The 19223-nt window shown below is 48.6% G+C and overlaps 1 protein-coding gene across 1 annotated transcript in view; it reads right to left on the bottom strand.

The window, feature by feature from the left end:
• Window positions 1-1272: 1272 nt before the first annotated feature.
• MYT1 (myelin transcription factor 1) overlaps window positions 1273-19223 on the bottom strand; it is a 36337-nt gene continuing 18386 nt past the window's right edge. The window contains exons 11-21 of the mRNA XM_009893431.1: window positions 18592-18861; window positions 17673-17827; window positions 15130-15192; window positions 14831-14899; window positions 10602-10664; window positions 9949-10032; window positions 5056-5277; window positions 4393-4484; window positions 3283-3386; window positions 3027-3170; window positions 1273-1527 (exon numbers count right to left, since the gene is read on the bottom strand). Coding sequence (XP_009891733.1) covers window positions 1387-1527; window positions 3027-3170; window positions 3283-3386; window positions 4393-4484; window positions 5056-5277; window positions 9949-10032; window positions 10602-10664; window positions 14831-14899; window positions 15130-15192; window positions 17673-17827; window positions 18592-18861 — 1407 coding nt within the window. The 3' untranslated portion in view covers window positions 1273-1386. The remainder of the gene's footprint in view (window positions 1528-3026; window positions 3171-3282; window positions 3387-4392; window positions 4485-5055; window positions 5278-9948; window positions 10033-10601; window positions 10665-14830; window positions 14900-15129; window positions 15193-17672; window positions 17828-18591; window positions 18862-19223) is intronic.

Below are 19223 nucleotides of genomic sequence, written 5' to 3'. Positions count from 1 at the left end.
CCCTGCGCTTCCCAGGTGTTTGGAGCAGGGGGACAGCGAGCTCCGGAGGGGAGCGAAGGTGGGGGAGAGCGAACCCACGGGGTGACAGCCGGCTCCGCGCGCCATGGAGCAGGTGCAGGAGAGCAGCGTCGCAAAAACATTCATAAAGTTGTTCTTTAAGTGCACAGTGGGCTGTGTGTACCGAGCTGCTTACAAAATGCTTCTTTGGAAGAATACCCAATACCTGAATACTCTTTTTTTTTTTTTTTTTTTTTTTCTCCAGAATGGCGCTTGCACTGTGATTTTGTGCAAAAGGTAGAACACCAAACCAAAAATTACCCATTGCCCTGTGGATACCTGTAAGAAATCAACTGCTGATTCATGGTAGGTAAGCACTTTGCTGGCCATCAATTAACATCTCTCTTTTAGTTGTTTTTTTTGTTTCTTCTTTTTGTTTTGTTTTGTTTGTTCATCGCAATCTCAGACGTTCTCTGGCATTGATGTATGATCTCTGGACTGGCAGTACTGCGCCACTGTAAGGATGATCACAATAATGAAAAGAACCAGAACTGTCATCAAACAGACTTCCAAAAAATCATATACACCGGACCATGACACATCAAAGAATTCTTCTGTATGAAATATCTGGTATTGGCCTATTCATAATAGCTATTCTCATATTTAAGACAGACAAAGGAATACTGTAGTTGCAAACTCCAAAAGCTTCCCTGAGAACCTTTTTTCCATTGCGCTTTCCACTGGAGATCCAGAACTGCTCTTCAGATTTCTTTCAGAAAATAAAAATAAGCTACTTTATAATACTTCAGAGTTCCCCATGCCCAGTGGATATCTGAACACCTCGGGGTTGGGAGGCCCAGCACAGGTTCAGATTTACAGGTAGCTTGCAGCTCCAGCACTTGTAGCAACACAGAACATAATTCATGTGTGAGTAGGTGATCTGGACATACGACCATAGACAACATGAGGGTTTACGCCAGTCATACGCTAGTCTTGGATCAGACAAGACCCTGTTCTTGTAACATTTTAACCCTTGGATCAACTCTGCAAGAGCACGGCAACTCGGGAAAGATGCCTGCTCTTCACCAGCTACACAAGCCCCACAGCCTACTGGAGAATTTAACCTTCTGTCCTGATCTACCTCGTGGTCCAGGTAGAAAAATCCCACTTTTCTTAAGAAGGTCCAAAGTGAAGTAAATGAGAACATTGAGTTCGATCAGTTCCACATCTCAGAAATGGCCTCTTGGTTACGTTTTGGTCCTTTTTTTTTTTTCCTTTTTTTTTTTTTTTTTCATTCATTAAACAAGTTTTCTAACTTGTAAACCTGAATACTTGGAGGGAAAGTTCCGTCTTACAGTCTGTTCGCTTGCTCATCTCCGTCCTGCGTCACTAAACCTGGATGCCCTTGACGGCTTGCTTGATGCTCTCCAGCAGGTCCTTGTTCTCCGGGTTCTGGTAGCACTCCTGGTTGGTGTACATGTCGGTCAGCGTGTTCACGTACGCGTCGAAGTTCTGCTCGCTAATTGGCTCCTGCAGCCAAAAAAAAAAAAAAAAGCCAAATAAAAGCGTTAGTAGCAGAGCAGGAAGAGGCTGAGATGTTTCTTTGCAATTAATTGGGTGTGTATGTACCAACAGCCAAAGGTCTCCACGTCGGAGCCTCTTTGTGTGTGGTGCTGTACGTACGGGAATCTCCTCGTGCAACCCTTGCTCCTGCCAGACCTTAATGGGTTCCTTAATTTTATGCATTGTCCTCGTGGAACTATTAAGAGCATCAGGTTAAGCGCGTGCGGGCAGTTTGACAGGCTGGAGGCTGAATGAAGCCATGGAAATGAAGGGCTGGAGGACGAGAGGACTGCTGAAGAAGCATCACGGAGGGAACCAAAGGCAAAGTTAGGACAGGAGCCTGGTCACCTTGGGCTCACGTCCGCCCACACCAGCACAATGCTGCTGCTGCTGCGGTACGGCTTTTGCTTTTTAGGGGCGCTGTGGAAACCTTGCGACTGTCTGACTCGGAGTTAATGGGGAAAAAAGAAAAGGGGAAAGAAGAAAAAGAAGAGGAATAAAATGAGCACACAAGTCTCGTGGGCATTATTTAATTGGAGTTGCCTGAAACTTGAAAAAATATTTGCTGAACAGTTTATTTGACCTTTATGTGTCAAATACTTTACAGAAAAGCACTCAGCGAGTGGTTTTCTGCCAGTCAGGCAGCTGGGTGAATACTATCCAAAACTGCTCTGCTGGAGGATGGCTTCTCTCCAACCAGCCTGAATTTAAATACAAACCCCAATGAAAAGGATTCCCCCCCCCAAAAAAAAAAAAAAAGAAAAAAAAGCAACCAAAAGCAGAAAAAATAAATCAAAAGCTTCTTCCTCTGATCATTGCGATGGTCTTTATGAGTTGTAAGAGGACAGCTTCCCTGACAACACCAGCCCCCCCTCCACACACCTGGTTTTGACAACAGTAATTACATTCCTGGGAATAGAGAGGAGGTAATTAATAGCCTTTTGTGGTTTTACTATTTTAATGCAGTCTTTTCATTTTGCTGTAACTCTATGGTAACATGCTGTGGGCTGTTAGACCTTGTTAAATTAAACAAAATACACTCTCTTTAAGAATGCTATTCTTTGGCTGCCAGCTATTCAAAACTGAATTGAAACTACCTGCATTATAATAGGAGCTGTAAGATCTTTCTGACGTTGAAATCCAATCCCTCCTGATCTCTGCTTGTGCTGTCTTAGCCTAAAAGGCGCTGGGTGCCCTTGATAAAGTTTCCTATTTTGTGATAATGCTCCCAGATGTAATGAGACAGAACAATAGATACAAAGGGAGATCAGCAGAAAATGACAACAAAAGGGAGATAGAACACAAGCTTCAGAGATAAGGCAAAAGTACTGATCTTATAAAGGACATGTAGGTGTACGCAGAGAAATTCTCCCACTCTTTAATTGTACATAAGCCTTATTGTGAATGGGGTTTTGCCCAGCTCCCTCGATCACGCCGGCCGGGGAAGCGTTGTCAAAGTTTCTCACCATGTGCGGAAGGCGGATATTGGCAAGACTTTGGATTAGAGCCTGGCTCAACCCTGAGAGCTCCAGGAACAGGGCTTCGTTTTGCTCCTCTATGATTTTGTTTTCCTCCTCAATGTTCTTCAGGTTCTTCTCCATGGTGGAGATCTGCAGAGCAAGGAGCAGGGCAGGGTTACCAACCCTCCAACGATGGCACCCACCACCCCCCAGGCAAGGGGCATCCAGCCGTGGCTTTGGACGCACGTCCAAGCCCACAAACCTGCGACTGCAGTTTCACCATGGCCGCTTCCATCTCCGAGTTGGACTCATTCAGCTCACTGATCTCTTTGTTCAGCTGCTTGATCTCTTCATCGTTCTCCAGAACTGCAGGAGGGAAGGTCGTGGTCAATCAGCAGACGCTTACGGGAAAAGCAATAATATTGGGCTTTCTGCTGTGCCCATCCTGTTGCGTAGACATCACCCCTCACAAAGTCCTCGCCTTTGCTTTTACATCCTCTAAACAGGATGCACATCTCACCTATTATTTTTTTTTTTGTAATGTTTTTAGCATCGTAGTTCAATGACACTTTATAGGTCAATATGACTTGATGATCTTCAAGGTCCCTTCCAACCTACACAATTTTATGATTCTATGATTCTATAATATGTAAATGCAAAAGCCAACGGCAGCGTAGCGGTGGGAGTCCGGCACATCCCCACACCCTGCAAGGCTGATTGCCCTGAAAACTCAGGTCATTCCCTCCGGTCCTGAGTTTGGGAAGATGCCATTTAAAAAACTAATGCATGTCTTGATTAGAAATTACAAGGTTCATAAAATAAAGTAATATTTCTAGGAGAGTGCAGATATTTATAGGTTCCACGCTACGTAAGTATTGAAGTTAAATGCCTGAACCTTGACAAATACCACAGAAACCTCAGTAATAGCACTGGAAATGCAAAGTGCCATCGCTCACAAAATTCCAGATCCAGAAATATCTCAGGATTAAAAGCCCTGAATAGGTGAAAATTGCTGAACAACTGCAAGGGATTTGTAAAAATGCCAGGGAATAGTTGGAAAAAAAACCCAACAAACCCAACCCTAAACTCAATTTCAGCGTTAATGTTATTTTTTTCCTGAAATTTCATGGTGGAAAGTCCTTCTTTATCATTCCACCTACTCCCTCACAGTGTGTCAGGGAGGGAGCAGTGCTGGTACCGTGCCACCCTCAACACTCAGGACCCCCAAAAAGTGGGTATTCATAGCACATGATATCCTTGTAAATCTGGGGCCAGATTTCAGTTGTTGAAACCTCCCCGGTCTGCAAAGAAAAAGATATCTGTGCCCAACACCCTGCCATGCCTACCAGGCAAAAGGAGTGAAAATCCTTACCGTCGCTGGTCTTGAACTTTGTGTTGAGAATTTCATCCCCTGAGAGTTTTCCTTTCTTCCCAGCAAAAGTAGCTCTTGGACACCCTGACAAACTGAAAAGCAAGTAAAAATGGATTTCATAAACTCTAGGTATTTATAGGTGCTTATGTTCCCAACAAGAGCGCGTATCATTTGGCGGAGTTTATGCTGCGAGATAGTTCTTCTAAAAGCTTTTTATGGTACAGAGGAAATTGCTTTATGAATAATGCCACAAAGCTCCCCGTTTATAAAGCGAGAGCAATTTTCTCTGAGCAAAGATTAAAACACACATTGTTTGCTAAAAGAAAGGGCATGACAGGTGAGGAAGGTGAGATGAGTCTGGCTGGCTTGGGCATCGCATCCCTGGTTTGGGTGCCAAAGTCCTGTTCTGGCTTGCTCATGGAAGGACTTTTCATGATTTTGCCTAATCCACATCTCACCATTGCAATATTGAAACAACTACGTGTTTTCTTCTGTGCGGAAAACACCACCCTTGGAGCAACCTGATGGAGATCGGCAGCAAAAGCACCAGCTATTGAGCCTTGCGTGAAGAGCTGGACGATGCTCAAGCAGCATCTACGGGCAGGTAGGTTAGTCCATAGCCAATGCTGTCACACTCACAATGATCTCAACCCTGTGATTTACCTTCTGTGAGTGAGGAAGCTCCCATTGGCGTGGCCAGAGCCGTCGCAGCCCGGAGTTGGGCAGGTCGGGCCTTCGTTCTTCAACGACTTCCAGGAAAACGAGGAGCCGTTGAGCGATCCTTCCTTCTGCCTGCGGGCTGCGAGAGGGCACCCTGATGCACTCCGGTGAGAAGCGTATTTACCACTGATGTGTCCAAGCCCAACGCAGCCAGGAACCGGACACCTGGGCACAGGGAATGACCAAAAATTACAGCACGGGAATGAAAAGGGACGTAAGGAAATAAAGCATGGGCGGGAAGGAGGAAGCCTGGGAAGCGAGCATTCACATTTGGGGATCTCATCTGGATCTTATGTGGTAGATGCTTCATTGATGGCAAGGGCAGATGGGAGATTGAGCTACAACTGCCCCTTCAAAAGAGCCAAAGACAACCAAGGTAAATCCTGCAAGAGGGGGAGACTGTGGAGGTCACATCGCACTCACACTTGCAGCAAAAGCACGTCCCAGTGGTGTCCAGAACTCTGTGTTTGGTGCCTCACCGAGGGCAAAGACGGCAGGTTGGGCTGCCTGACTTTGGATCCTGACGTGAACCAAGGCTGACACGCTCACACTGAAACACCACATATTTCCAGCCAGCTCTCCCTGGCGCTACTGCCGAGGAACCCACGGTCATCAACTTCATCACCCTACACTAGCACAGTCAACGCGATCTAGGAGCACTCTCTGTGCCCATGGGGACACAACCCTTCCCCGTCAACCAGTCCCTGACCCAGGGAAGTCCCTGTGCGCCAAGAAGCTGAGACCTTCTCTTGCAAGGAAGGCATCCGAGGGGTTTCTGAGCCCGTACCCCATCAGACAGGACAAATAAACCCTGAGGCACCGCTTGCCGCCTCCTCCTCCTCCTCCTCCTCCTCCTCCTCCTTCTTCTCCTCCTGGTTTCACATCCCACGGCTACCGAGAGATCAACCTGCGCTCGCAAGGGGATAAAAGTGGGAATTACCATCAGGGAGGCTCAGGAGCCCTCCCACCCCCGTGCTTCTGCCACCGTTTATGGTCGGTTAAAGCACACAGGAGCTGCAAGGGGTGGTGTGGAAGCACTGACATGACTTGCGCTAATTGCCAAGAGGATGAGTGCCTCCAAAGGCACCTCTCTCCTCCCCGCTCGCAAACTCCCCGCTTAATGGACTATTCACTAAATTCAGCCGTTCGGCGGCGTCCAGTGTATCTATTAAGGTTTCTGCTGTGGTTTGCGTTTGTTTAAAGATGCCAGCCAATTATAAATACAGTTAAAAGTTTATTACTCAAGGGAGGTCACTCTAAAAAAAAAGGGGAGGTGGAAATAGGTAAGAAACGGCAAAAAATGACCCCTGTGTCGTCGGTTTGAAAACAGTTAGGGACTTCGAGTTTCCCCAGCAAAATATCTGCTGAGCTGCTCCTGAAAATCGCAAGCTGTGTCTCACCGCAGAAATCATTACCCTGATTGTTTATATTTCGTACAAAAGGGAGATGACAGCAGAAGGGGGGAGCTGTACACCCAGCCTTTTCCCGAGATAATTTGAAAAATGCTGATCTCGATTTTAATCAGCTGCAAATGCAGCACAATTCACTTATAATATCCCTGCCAGCAGGATCCTCAGTAAATTCATAACATCATTGCTTTTATATGATCACGAGCAAATTACTGAATCCTCAGGAGGAAAAGGAGAGGGGGGAAAAAAGAGAGAGAGAGAGAAAGAAAGAGACAAACCCCAGCATTTAGTATGCAGCCGTTACGGCCCAACCGTTACATATTTTACGCTGTTAATTTAACTTCCATTACATTTTCATTGTTAAAAAATAAACCAGAGCCTTATTGTGCAAAACAGCCGGCTTGGACATTTTTTAGATTTTTTTTTTTTTTTAATTATTTTTATTTAACGGAAGCGCCGGTAGCTGTTGATCAATTAGGCAGCCGCGGATGCTTCCGTTTTATGCCAGGGCTGGGCTGAAGGTTGAGGTGATCTGTTCGATCACGTCTGTAGCAAATTACTTGAAGGATGAACAGCAAAAACAACAGGGACCAAATGACTTTCTCCTCGGTGGCGATGTGCAAAACTCGGCCGGGTTCCAAGTGGCGCTTGGTGCAGACGGAGGATGGATTTAGAGCCAAAGCTCCTTAACGCAAAAACCCGCACCGGGTGCACCTGCGGGAACCAGAGCGCGAGCTTGCCGAGGGCTGGGGGATGGCGGCAGCCAAGGGACCGCTGCACCGTGGTGTTTTGCGCATCTCGGAGGAGCTTCTGCTCCTCCTTGGGCGTGCTGGAGGAGCGGAGGTTGCTGCCGGTGCCGCGGGACGTTGGGGAATGCCTTGATGTCCTCCTGCCGCAGAGAACCCCGCAGCCTGGCCGGCGCTGCCTGCGCCCTGCCCACGGTCCCGCTGCCGACCGAGCATCCAAGGCCAGTCTGGGGGTGGACGGCGTCAGCTCGTCAACTTTATCTCTTTTCTAGGAGTCAGAAAATCCCAGCTCTGGTGATGCTCCAACCCTCATTTCTTGCCATTTTAGCTTTCCAGTGTTCGCACCTTTAAGGCGCGTCCTGGTTTCAGCTCGGAAAGAGTTAATTTTCTTTCCAGTGATTGCTGTGAAAGGGATGTCAATAATACCTATTGTTTTTAGTTGTTGCTAAGTGATATTTACACTATTCAAGGACTTTTTTCAGCTTCCCATAGAAGCAGAGACAGAAGGATGGAACGGCCAATGGAATATTCCATACAATAGATGTCACGCTCAGTATATAAATGGGGGTTAGCCGGGGTGGGGTGAGGAATCCACGATCGCTGTTCAGGACGGTGCCAATTCACCAGGTGGTGAGAGTGACCTGTGTCATTATTATTATTATTTTTCCTCTTCTCTTATTGTTTCTATTAAACTGTCTTTATCTCAGCCCACCTGGGTTTTCTCTCCTTTTCCCCTGCTTTTTTTCCCCCCCCTTCCCCTCACCTTTCTTTGGAGGGAAGAAGGGAGGGTGAGCAAGCGGCTGCGTGGTTCTAGTTGCCGGCTGATGTTAAACCAAAACAGGGTGGGCTAGGAGAGCCCCAGCCCCTGGTGGGGATGCCAGGGGGGACTATCGTTCCTCTGGGAACACCCTGACAGCTCGTCCCGCGTTCCCGTACCCGCACTGGCTGCACCGTAACAAAACAGCCGTGTAAAAGCCCCTTTCTCCTTCCCCTGGGAAGCAATCTCTTTGCACTAGGCAGCCCCTTGGCACATCCCTGACTGGTTCCAGCCCCGAATGGGGCAGGCAAGGATGAGCAAAGCCACAGCTTCCCCAGCCCCGAAGGACACTTGTCCTTTGGAAAAACCTGGAGAGGGGCGACCTCCCCCAACAGGGACACCCGACTGCGGTGAAAGAAGCAAACGTGCAACCGCCGGCAGTTGCACGATGGCATTTGTTGCCTGTCCTTTCCTTTGCTGTGTCACTGCTTAATGGCACAGCAGTACAATGCCACCAGCAATTTAGTGTATTTGAGCCAAAAAAAGGATTTTTGCCTACAGATTCTCGAGTAGCTTGCTTAATTTTTAATAAACTCTGCTAACTCCTGCTAATTATCACATGGCTCATTTAACTGGGAGGCTTTCCTTCCTGTAGACTGTGGAGTAAGAACAGAGCAGATGGTTCAAATACCATCTTTCACTTAAAGGTCCTTCCCGCGGCTGGCGCATCCCAGTTTCCCGCAGCCCCCGCGGGGCTCTTCCGCACTCACCGGGTCCCGCTTCGGCTCAGCCGCTGCTCCAGGGCAAAACCCGGACATGCGGAGGGATTCACCTCTGCTCTTCTGCAAGGGCAACACCTGCCCTAGGGCTAAAATGGGGGGGAAACCCATGCATTTGGGGACAGTCTGCTGAGCCAAAGGGGTTTGGCCAGAAATGCCAGCGCTCATGGGCATCCAGAAACTCTTGGAGGGGGTTGATAAGTTTTTCCATGTTTCTTTTTACCCCCCTCCACCTGCACTTGCTGGGTGAGCAGACAGGCTCCAGAAGGGCTGGGGATGCTCCGGGTTAACCAAAAATAGGATGCTGGAATCAGTGCTGGCCCCAGCCCTGCTATAGAGGCTTTGATGTCCCGTAGCTGTGCGAAGGATCGAGACACAGACCCCGAACCTCACATCAGGCCCTGGATGCTGAGCCCGTGATGCTGGGGCTTGCTAAAAGTCAGGACAAATGGATTTCACAGCAACGAAAGCTCCCGAGGCAGACTAAGGGATTTAAAATCTCTGTTCCCAGTAGGATAAACCCCCTGGGATGTTCTGAAAAATTCAGCCTGAGGCAGCAGAGGAAGACTTTTTCTATTTGCTCTGAATATTCAGCCACGGCAAAGACTTTACAAAACGTGTCTTATTGGGGGTTACTGGATCCTCACCCGACTCAGTGCTGGATAGTTTCTATTTCTACCATGTTCCTGGGAGCTAAACAAGCCCACCAGCACCTCTCACCTGCCCAATGCCGCCTGAAAACCTGCGACATTTCACTTGACTGTGGGGTTTTACCCCCTTTACAACACTGCTGATTTTTCCAGGCATTACATCAAGCACAGGTAGGAGAGAGACTGTTCACGCCCTACCAGCCTGCATTTCACATCCGGAAAAACAAGTGAGAAAGAATACACCGTTACTTCCCCACCTCCTGACTTTGCAATCGCATTTCAAAATTACCCCCCCACCTTTTTTGGGCTCAGGGATAAGTTCCCTGGAAAGCAGCAGAAGAGCTTTGGCAGCGCCTGCTCCAGCGCGGGCAGACGACGCTCCAAGCAGCGCCAGCGAGGGGGGATGCGGGATGGATGCTGCTCCCCCGCATCAACCTGTGCGAGGCAAAGGGGATCGAGCGGGAGGGTCCGCTCGGGAGTTTTCTCCAGACTTACTTCATCAGCTCTGGGTCTTCTTTATCATCCTTTGTCGGGGTGATCTTGATCCCACTTTTCTTGGCACGAGGGCAGCCTGACAGACTGTGGTTAAAAAGAGAAGAAAGGGCTGTCTCACTGGCAGAATCACTGCATTTGCTATTCCCCCGCTTCAGTCATCTTTCCCTTGAATTTGGCACAGTGTTTTTGATCTCTCTCGTTTTGCAGCTTCACATCACGAGGAGAAGTCAGGAGGAAAAAAAAATAATAAAAAATTGAGGGAGATGGACAGTAATTAATGGTGTCTAGATAAGAAGATATCTGCTAACAGCCTGCGATGTTTAATGGAATTGTTGAAACAGAAGGCTCAGATCTCTGCTATTAATGCTCTAAAGTGATAATAGAAGTCATAAATAGGTAGCATTATTAACGGGAACATTGCATCAGCTAAAATCTGACCCTTTGTCTTTTATTCTGTTGAAGGGAGCTTCTAATCAGATGCTGGAAACATCAAAAAAAAAAAAAGAAAAGAGAAGTCAGATTAAAGAGATGAAAATAGGCTTCAGTTGTCAGTAACATTAATGTTTTATTCAGAACTTTACAACTCTGCCCACTGCAGGGGGAAAAAAAATGAGAAAGAGGCTACAGAGAAAATAATTTAAGGGAGATCTTACCTTCTATGCGATGCATAATTTCCTGTTATGTGACCAGAGCCATCACAACCAGGAGTAGGGCACCTGCGGAGGAAAGGGATGCTCAGATTAGCCTGGGGATGCGAGCAGGGGATCGATGCTTTGCGACAGCTCATTTCAAAGAGAAATGTAGGGACTGTCAACACAGCAGCAGGTTTTTCTTCCTGCCCCTTCTCCCTCCATAAGAACAAGGTCTGGTCTGTAATATCCACGATACCAAAGTCTCTGCATCGCTGTGTGACGCTGGCGTTGGAGAGGAACATCTGTGGGAAGAGGTGGGGATGTTGGGAGAACGGCAGGTATGTGCTCTTCAGAGGAGGGACGTGGGTCCCAGCCTCTGTCCTCACCCTCACGAAGGGGACAGCTCAGGAGACGATAACAAAGAAGCTAAAAAAAGACGTCCAGGACAGTGTCTGTCTTCTTGAGAAAGACATAAGGAGATGGCAGGTACCATCCTGGGCCATTGGGCTGGATGCAAGCATAGACAAGAAACCAGAAAAATAACCTACAATTCTGGACAACTTGGCCATCAAGCTTTCTCCTCCAGGGCCACCTCGGCTGACACCAAGAGGAAGCCCAACAGAAGGTCTCAGCTCAGATTGGGTGATTTGGCAGGGGCTAATCTCACTGAGGGCAAACAGACACCCCACCCCAGGAGGCTCTTCAGAGTCCAAAACCACTTGATGCCTCTGATGGAAAGTAATGAAGGAATGGGAGGGAAAGGGTTAGGTTAACCTCGGGTCTCCTCCTTCCATAACACCATGGGCGAGGGACAGGGGTGTCTACAAGGGGGCAGCTGCCCATGGGATCCCCTCGGGCTGGGGATCACCAGGTCACCACGCACGGTGCACCAGCAGCTTTTGGTGTGTCGGTGCAAAATCTGCCCCTCGGTCCTCAGCCGCTGCCGTTACAAAGGAGCCTTTGAAGATGCAGCCATGATCATGGGTTTGAAGGTAAGCATCCAGCACTCCGGGCCGGGATTGAAAGCAAAGCCCAGAGAATAGTTCTGTGATCACACAAACCCGCACAAAGACTAGCAGGCACTGCGAGCCCTACCGAGCAGCAGCGAAGACAATGGCCCGAGTTAAGCACCGCATCATTAAGGGCGCAGAAGCGAGAAAGGTGAGGGGATATGAAGTACCACAAGTACAAAGATCTGCTCCAAACGCTGTAGGTGACGCGGCGGACATAAAAGTTGTCATGGGGACAAGGAAGAGAGGCGAGGAGTGCTCGCCAAGGATGCGCATGCCAACCTGCCAATTAGCCAGAGCTGTGTGAGTCAAGTGATTAGCACCGGGGGGAGGAAATCCATGGTGCTGCCACGGGACGAGGGAGAGATGCCCAGCTGCTCGCTTCTGAGCTCACAGGATGACCACAAGCTCGCAGAGTGCCCTTTCTCTTCCAGGGAGGATTTCATCCCCATTTTCTTGATCCCCATCTTTAAAGCCACCAGTGCCTGGTTTGGTAGCACTGGTTGGTAGCCCACAGCAGAGCAGGGAGTGATGTGTCTCCAGGACACCCCAGTGAACTGATGGACAACACGTGGTGGTGCACGGGCAGCCCCCGAGGCCAATGCCTTTGGGAAAGCTCATGCCTGTCCCGGGCAATGGTATAGCTGGGGTGCTCTGGCCCCCGAGGGTCAATGGAGCAATGATTTCCACAGATGCCTTTAGTTCTGCAGCTTGGAGCCTGTTAAAAATTATCTCTTTTTTTTTTTTTTTTGTTAGAAAATATCAAAATTCTCCTCTTTGCACCAGCTCTGAGGGAGGGTTTGGCATTTGCGGGCCGCTGAATAGTTTCCATTGGCAAAAAAACCTGGGACCTCACCTGGGGTGGGGACACGTCCTGGTCCCAGAAGGGTGGCAGGGAGACTAAGTCAGGACCAAGGCTCGGCCCACTCAGACCCGAGAAAACATAAATACACGTAGGTCCGGTGCATTAAGAGAAGGGACACGTCCAGCAGGACCCTGATGAAGGTGCAAATTCTCTAACTCATTTAGAAATTACAGGTTTAAGAGTTGACTGTGACATTTCCCTGTTATACGCTGTTAAAGCAGAAAGCAAAACTACTTCTGTGTTGTTCTAGCTTCAGGGTGGGATGAAATTATGAAAACACTAACACCAAACTCCTTTTTGCCTTTCAGGACTTTTAAAAAAGGGAGAGAAGTGATTTGAGTTTTATTTTTAATTATCTGGAGACAAATCATACCGACAGAGACCTTTTATTGCATGTTCCAGCCTGGAGCTATGTTTTTTATATCAGGGATATTAACCCCTGAAATAGAATTTATAATGGAAACACTGACACGGCCTTATCTGAAGTTGTGAAAAGCGATGACTGCGCTATCTGTAATATCTCCAAATCCTCTTCCTTTCCTCCCTCCTCTGCTCCCATCCTCACCAGGACAGAGTAAAAAAGCAGTACTTGAGAAAAAACATTAAAAAGCTTTGCTTTGGCCAGAAGTCTCCTGTTTTAAATAGTATTTTGATAAAAAGCACTGACATTGGATGCCCAAAGGGACCAGGACACTGCACGGCAAGGCTCGACGCGATGCTCGGTCTCAGGAACGACCCCGTTTGCTTCCTCTCTGGGCCCTTACTGGAAACGGGCACTGTTCCTGAGAGCTTTTAATATCTTTAATGCTAATTGCCTGATCACTGGGCTATTCTTTAAGGCTGTTGGAGAAACACCAGTTCAGCAAAGCTCTCTTAAGAGATACTTTCAAAATGTATATCGTCTATAATGCATGATTAAGTATACTTAGCGCTAATCATGCGAGTCCTTTCCCTCCACTAGCATATTCTATTAATATCAACTAATCCAGCTACTTTTTCCACCTCTGTGATAAGGAGCAGGTGGTTAACGAAAATTTTCCTGGCACCAGCACCCGCATTGGTGGTGGGGTGCGAAGCCGTCCTGGACCCACGCTGCCCTCTGGGCCACCAAAATGGGATTTGGGGCTTTACCGACCACCTTAGTGACCAAAGGGGCTCCCACCTGATTTGACTATTCTTGTCATGGCTCCAAACATCACTGAGTGCATACAGCACACGGGACATACTTATTTTTTTTTATGACAAGCCTCTGCAATGTAAAGCCCCCCATGAGGCTTTGCTCTCCATAGAGGCTCTTCGCTTATAGTTATGAATATCTCAGTGTCTAAATAATCCCGAAATGGGATTCAGCAAAGCAGAGAGCTCAGAGGAGAATTAGCCTCCAAAAATTGGCTGACTCCATGGAAGTGATGTTGGAAAAAAATTCACAATTAGCTTTTCTCCAACGATGGGGGGGGGGAGGTTGGGTCCCCCCAGTGTCTCCATCTATTTTAAACACAATTCCTATTAAACCTTTCTTCAGGGGAGGCAACCTAAGAGAGAATTTGGGAAACCCTCTGGTGAAGAATAAGTGCCTAGTGAAAAGGAGGAGCTTTGGGAAGACAGCAGCGAAGCTGAAAACAGGAGTCAGAGGAAGATATTTGAATGAAAATGTGAACACGGGGTTCCTCCCATCAGAAGCAGACACGGGAACAAAGAAATTTGTGTGCCGGTGAGCTCTTTGCCACTGGCTCAGGATCCGGCCTCACCAAGCCTTTGCTTGCTCCCTCTTCCATTCCCTCACAAATCAAACTCCCGTGGAAATGAATAGGAACCTCCGTCACTGCATCCCAAACAACCCCTAAAATTCAGCATAAAATTAGCATCCCGGGTTCTCCAAAAGAGTTGGCTGCTCTTCGCAAAGTCCTGGTGGTATTTTCCCAGCTGTGTCTCTACCCAAAAATAAAGTGTGAGCCTTTATCTCGGCTTTGGATTATTTGAGAGCCATACAAAAACGCTGAATGAAAAGGGTTATGGCACAAACTGGGGAAATAAGAGCATGGGAAAAGACACCAAACGAAAAAGAAAATAGCATATTTCTACAGTGCCCAAATGAAACCTGCCAGGGATCCGGGTTATTTCTGATCGCTTCTGTGATCCCCCCTCCCCAAAATAAGCCTTGCTCTGTGATGCTGACTCTTCCCAATGCGGCAGCCGGAGGCCGGGCTCCACCAGAGCTCCTCACAGGTGGATTTTGATCATCTCTTTGAAAGGAGAAGGGAGGGGATGGAAAAGCAAAAGCAGAACAAGAGGAGGGGGTGGCAGGGAGGGGGAAGAGAGAAAAAAAACAGGTGGAAAAAAAAAATAAAGGAGTTCCAAGTTGAGCGCAAACATACTTGAGGTCAGCAGAGTGGGCAGCCATGAGGTTTCTGAGGCTCTTGTCAGCAAGAGGACAACCAGAAAGGCTGAAAGAGAAGAGATGGAATATCTGGATAAGCAAAAAAAAAAAAAAAAAAAAAAAAAAAAAAAAAAGAAAAAAGGAAAAAGAAAAAGGGCCAGGGTGTGGGGAGGGAGAGGGGCAACAGAAGGTGGGAGGAAACAGAACCAAACTATCCACATGGTCAAAAAATATACTAAAAGAAAAAAAATAAAAGTTGTCTCTAGAGTCCAAATCATGAAAAAAAGGTGAACCCACCTGCGGTGAGAGGCATAGTTTCCCGTTATGTGTCCGCTGCCGTCACAGCCTGGGGTTGGGCAACTGGGCAACAACAAAACAACAACAACAACGAGCGTAAGTGCGGGAAAGGAATAGATTCACCCGAGTGCCGCGGATCTGCAAAGCCATCTGCGCCCCCCGCGGGGTCTGTCTTGGGGAGGGGCGGTCAGCCAGACCCCTTACAGCGGCTCCTTCCGTCGGACCTCGGCATATGCTTATATGTTTGCACGCAAATAAACCCGCTGTTTCCCTTTCAGCTCCCTTTCCTCCCTTTTTTTGTTCCCAAACGATCACAAGGATCCTGAAGAAAATTTGGAAAAAAAAAAAAAAAAGAAAAAATTTGTGGCAAATGTGAAGAAAGGATTCCAAATACTTAGTTGCGTGGTTTTTCTCCGTGGCAGTGGAAGACTTAAAGCAGCCTGCTGGGTGGCATGAGCGCACAGGCGGGAACACCACTGTCCGTACGCTGCCGATTTGCATGATTTTTGCAATACTGAAGCTCTGGCTGTGGGAATCAGCTTAGTCCCCAAAAATGTCAAATTTCAGCTTTCTGAATGTTTTTTTTTTTTTTTCAGACCTTATAGCTGCAAAGAAAAGCTTGAAAACAAGTGTTTGCTCCAGCAAGGGAATAAAAGTAACCTTTGACTTGTGTGCCTGGGGGCTTCTAAATTGAGGATGGGCAAAAGCTGCCGCATCCTGCCTGCTGCCTTCGCCGGGCTGCGTTTCCCACCCGTCCCCCTCCGCTGCCTCCACTGAGAATTGCCCTTGTGCGGGCGATGGGAAAAGGTGCCATCCCTTCTCGGTATCTGGGGAATAAAATCCGGTTTGTGCACGAGCAGTGAGGCTCTGGCGCAGTCGTGCCCTGCCTGCCTGAGGCCAGGGGGTATGCGAGACAGCGGGGATGTCCCGGGACACTGATGGATGTCCCAGGATGGTTTGGTCTGGCAGGTTGAGGAGTGGGGATGCGGCTATTCCCTGCTCACCCTGAGTCCTTTCCACGGCCACAGCACCCACACAAACGCAGTGAGCCCTAGAGCTGGCAGTGATATGAAGATGTTCGAGCAGCAGTGATACGTGGTACCCACTCCTGTGCCAACAGGAGGGCGATGAGAAGACAGAGGTGAGGAGCGCCTTCACGGCGACTGCCACCAGCGCCTGGAGATGGCCCAAGAACTACACCCGGACACGGAGCATCAAACAGGCACAGCGGGCAAGCCTGCTCCTGCCTTAACGACAGCTAATTCATTACAGCCCTTGGGCCAGAAAGGAAGAAGGATGCTAAATGGGGAGAGAAGGCTCAGGACTGTCTACAACACCATTTATTTATTCCAGGGCTGTTTCCATTTAGGAAATTTCTCTACCCTCATAATACCATTAAAGCACAGGAAGACTTCAGGGCTCTACCTCCGAAGTCGCTATTCACATCGCTGCTGGGTTTTAAAAAAAGCCTTTAGAGCTTTGCATAGGGCAGCTGGTCTGTGCTTTGCTCATTTAGGGAAGATGCTGCTGCTCTGCCCCCACGGGTCCCCTCCCTGCCTGTCTGCTCCCTCCGCCTCCTGCTTGCGTAGCCAAATAACGAGCTACGGTGTATAAGGTCAGCAAAATAATGCCTGCCGCCTCTTCCCTGATTAACATACGGGAAGGTCAGAGGCACAGGCCCACACACAGCAGATCTGCTGGGATGCCTGGGAGGGGAGACCTCCCCATCGCGACCTCCAGACTGATCCCGACGTGCCACTAGATCAGAGCCAGGTCCGAGCTGCAGCGTTTGGGTCAGACTCTAAACATTAATCATTAGTTTGGTGATCAGTGCGGACACAGAGCAATACTCCATCTCATAGAATAGATCTGGGTCTCTATTTCCACCCACGCGGTGCCATGAATACACAGATGTGAGCGGGGTTAGGATCTCTCTCCAATGTAAGATACAGCATGACAGCAATCTTGCTGCAGCCCTAATTCATGTTTTGTGGCCCTCCGGTATCACCGTGATGGGACCCGTTGCTCTACGTTAAGCAGCCAACAAGTCCTGTCTTCCCAAGGAGGCACCTTCTGGTTCAACACCCCCATCGAGAAGGTACTGAGATCCATTGGGTGCTCTTGGCTCCACAGCATCACCCAGTGTCCCATAACGAGGGGGCAGGAGATTAGGCAGGCTCCATCACTGTGCCAGAAACACTCTTGCAGGAAAATACCATGGAAAACGGGCCCTGCAAGGAGGTTTCCACAAGCACATCCATGAATCCTGAGAGCACCGAGCTCCCCAGAGAGTTTCTTTCACCACTGCAGAGTTTCAAGGCCATGTGGGAATGTATTTTGCCTCAATAAGCTGCAGTTTTATGAGAATAGGGTTTCTCTTCGAGCTTTCATTTGAACCTCTTAGATGAGGGAAGACCAATCATAGTAAGAAAGGGAAATACACTTCTAATTTTTAAAATGTATTTGCTGTCTCTTACCAGTCTGGCTGTGCTGGCTACATATTTTATACATTTTGGAGGAAGAGACAAGAAGGCAGGACTTACGTGAGCAGCTCTTTCTTGATGTCCTTGGAGAGGAATTTAAGCTTGAAGTTGGTTAAAGTAACTTCCCCTGGGTATTTTCGTTCTTCAAAGTTTTCCTCTGACACTTCTTGCTCATCAGCTTCCGAGGAGGCAAAAGAGTGGGCAGCAGGCTCTGACTGCAAGAAAACAGCCAGGAAAAGTGGTTGTAGAGGTCATCATCGCTGCTGAGCCATGGTGGGAAAGGATCCCAGGTTCATCCCAGTTAGTGCAGCACTGCCAACATTCCTGAGCCCTTTGCAAGCGCCTTGCAGTACCCAAACCAGAGATCAAATAGTAAGTACTTTCCCCTTTTCATAGGAGAAATGTGTAAACCACATCTGTACAGGGATTTACACTTGAGTCTTCCATGGTCTTGAAGAGCTGGAGACCAGTGCAATCCCCCATACTTATCCTCAGCAGCGCCTGCCTCCCCAGGCAGAGAGGCAGTGCATCGCTTCCAGTGCCAGGACACCCACCCCGGCCAAGAGGTAATGGTTGGGTTCCCCCGCCTGCAAGGGTTAATGTTACTGGGATCTGCTAATGGCAGATATAAATCATCCTGGGGAACGAACATCACCGGGAGCGTTACTGGTGCAACTGAGCTGAAAGGATTTACAACGCAGAAAGCACGGCAGACCCAGGGCAACGCAAGTGGTGGGGTCTTCCTTAGCACCAACACCCCAGAGGAGCCAACAGCACCCGTGTTCACCCCAGGACAGCTCTGCCTCCTGCCTGATCGTCCGCAATCAATGTCTGGTAGCACTGACGAAGCTAATAATACTTCTCTCCGAGGCTTAAAGGGCAAAGGAGGGGGTTGGGGGGAAATAGGACAACTGTGCAGGCAAACACGGCATTCAGTGCCCCATGAGGTGTTATTTAAACATCAAAAGTCACCACTCACCTCTTCTGGCTCCTCTTCCCGCTGACGGTTTGGTTTAGTGTAGTCAATGGGCCCATCCCATTCATCCTGGCGGGAGGTCTGGCTGGACTGAGGGGAGGTCATGGTGCTGCTCGTGGCACTGGTACTGTTTTGGCGCTGGGACACATCTGGGGACTTCATGCTGGGACTACTGCTGCAGCTGCTGCTGCTGGGAAAGGTGCTCTCCCGCTTGCGGTGCTTGTTCATACTCAAGTCCAGAGTCCCATTTTCATCCACCTCAATGTCCATGGACTGGAAGGTTGGAAACATGCCCAGCGTTAGCAGCTGCCAGCAATTCCCGATGGGAATCTTGCCCCCATTTGTCTTTTGCGGGGGTGGGGGGGGCAGGTTATTCATGTCCCATCCTCTCCACAGTCAGAAGGAACTGAATGGAAGGGATGCTCTCTCATAAGTATTGCAGAAATGCACCCCTGCACCACCAGCAATGTGGCATTTTGACTCAGTTGGCTGAGCACAACCATCTAGTGCCATTTAAGGTGCCCCATGGTATCTAAGACATCTTCCCAAGGCTGAGACTGCAACATGGGATTTCTGGAAACTGGTGTTTCTCTGAAAAATAGCTGGAGGTCACAGAATCATAGAATGATTTAGGT

The sequence above is a fragment of the Charadrius vociferus genome, unplaced genomic scaffold (assembly GCF_000708025.1).
Source record: "Charadrius vociferus isolate BGI_N301 unplaced genomic scaffold, ASM70802v2 scaffold259, whole genome shotgun sequence".
Lineage (NCBI taxonomy): Eukaryota > Metazoa > Chordata > Aves > Charadriiformes > Charadriidae > Charadrius > Charadrius vociferus.
Note: the sequence above shows the minus strand (reverse complement) of the source record. Positions and strands in the feature narration are given on the sequence as shown.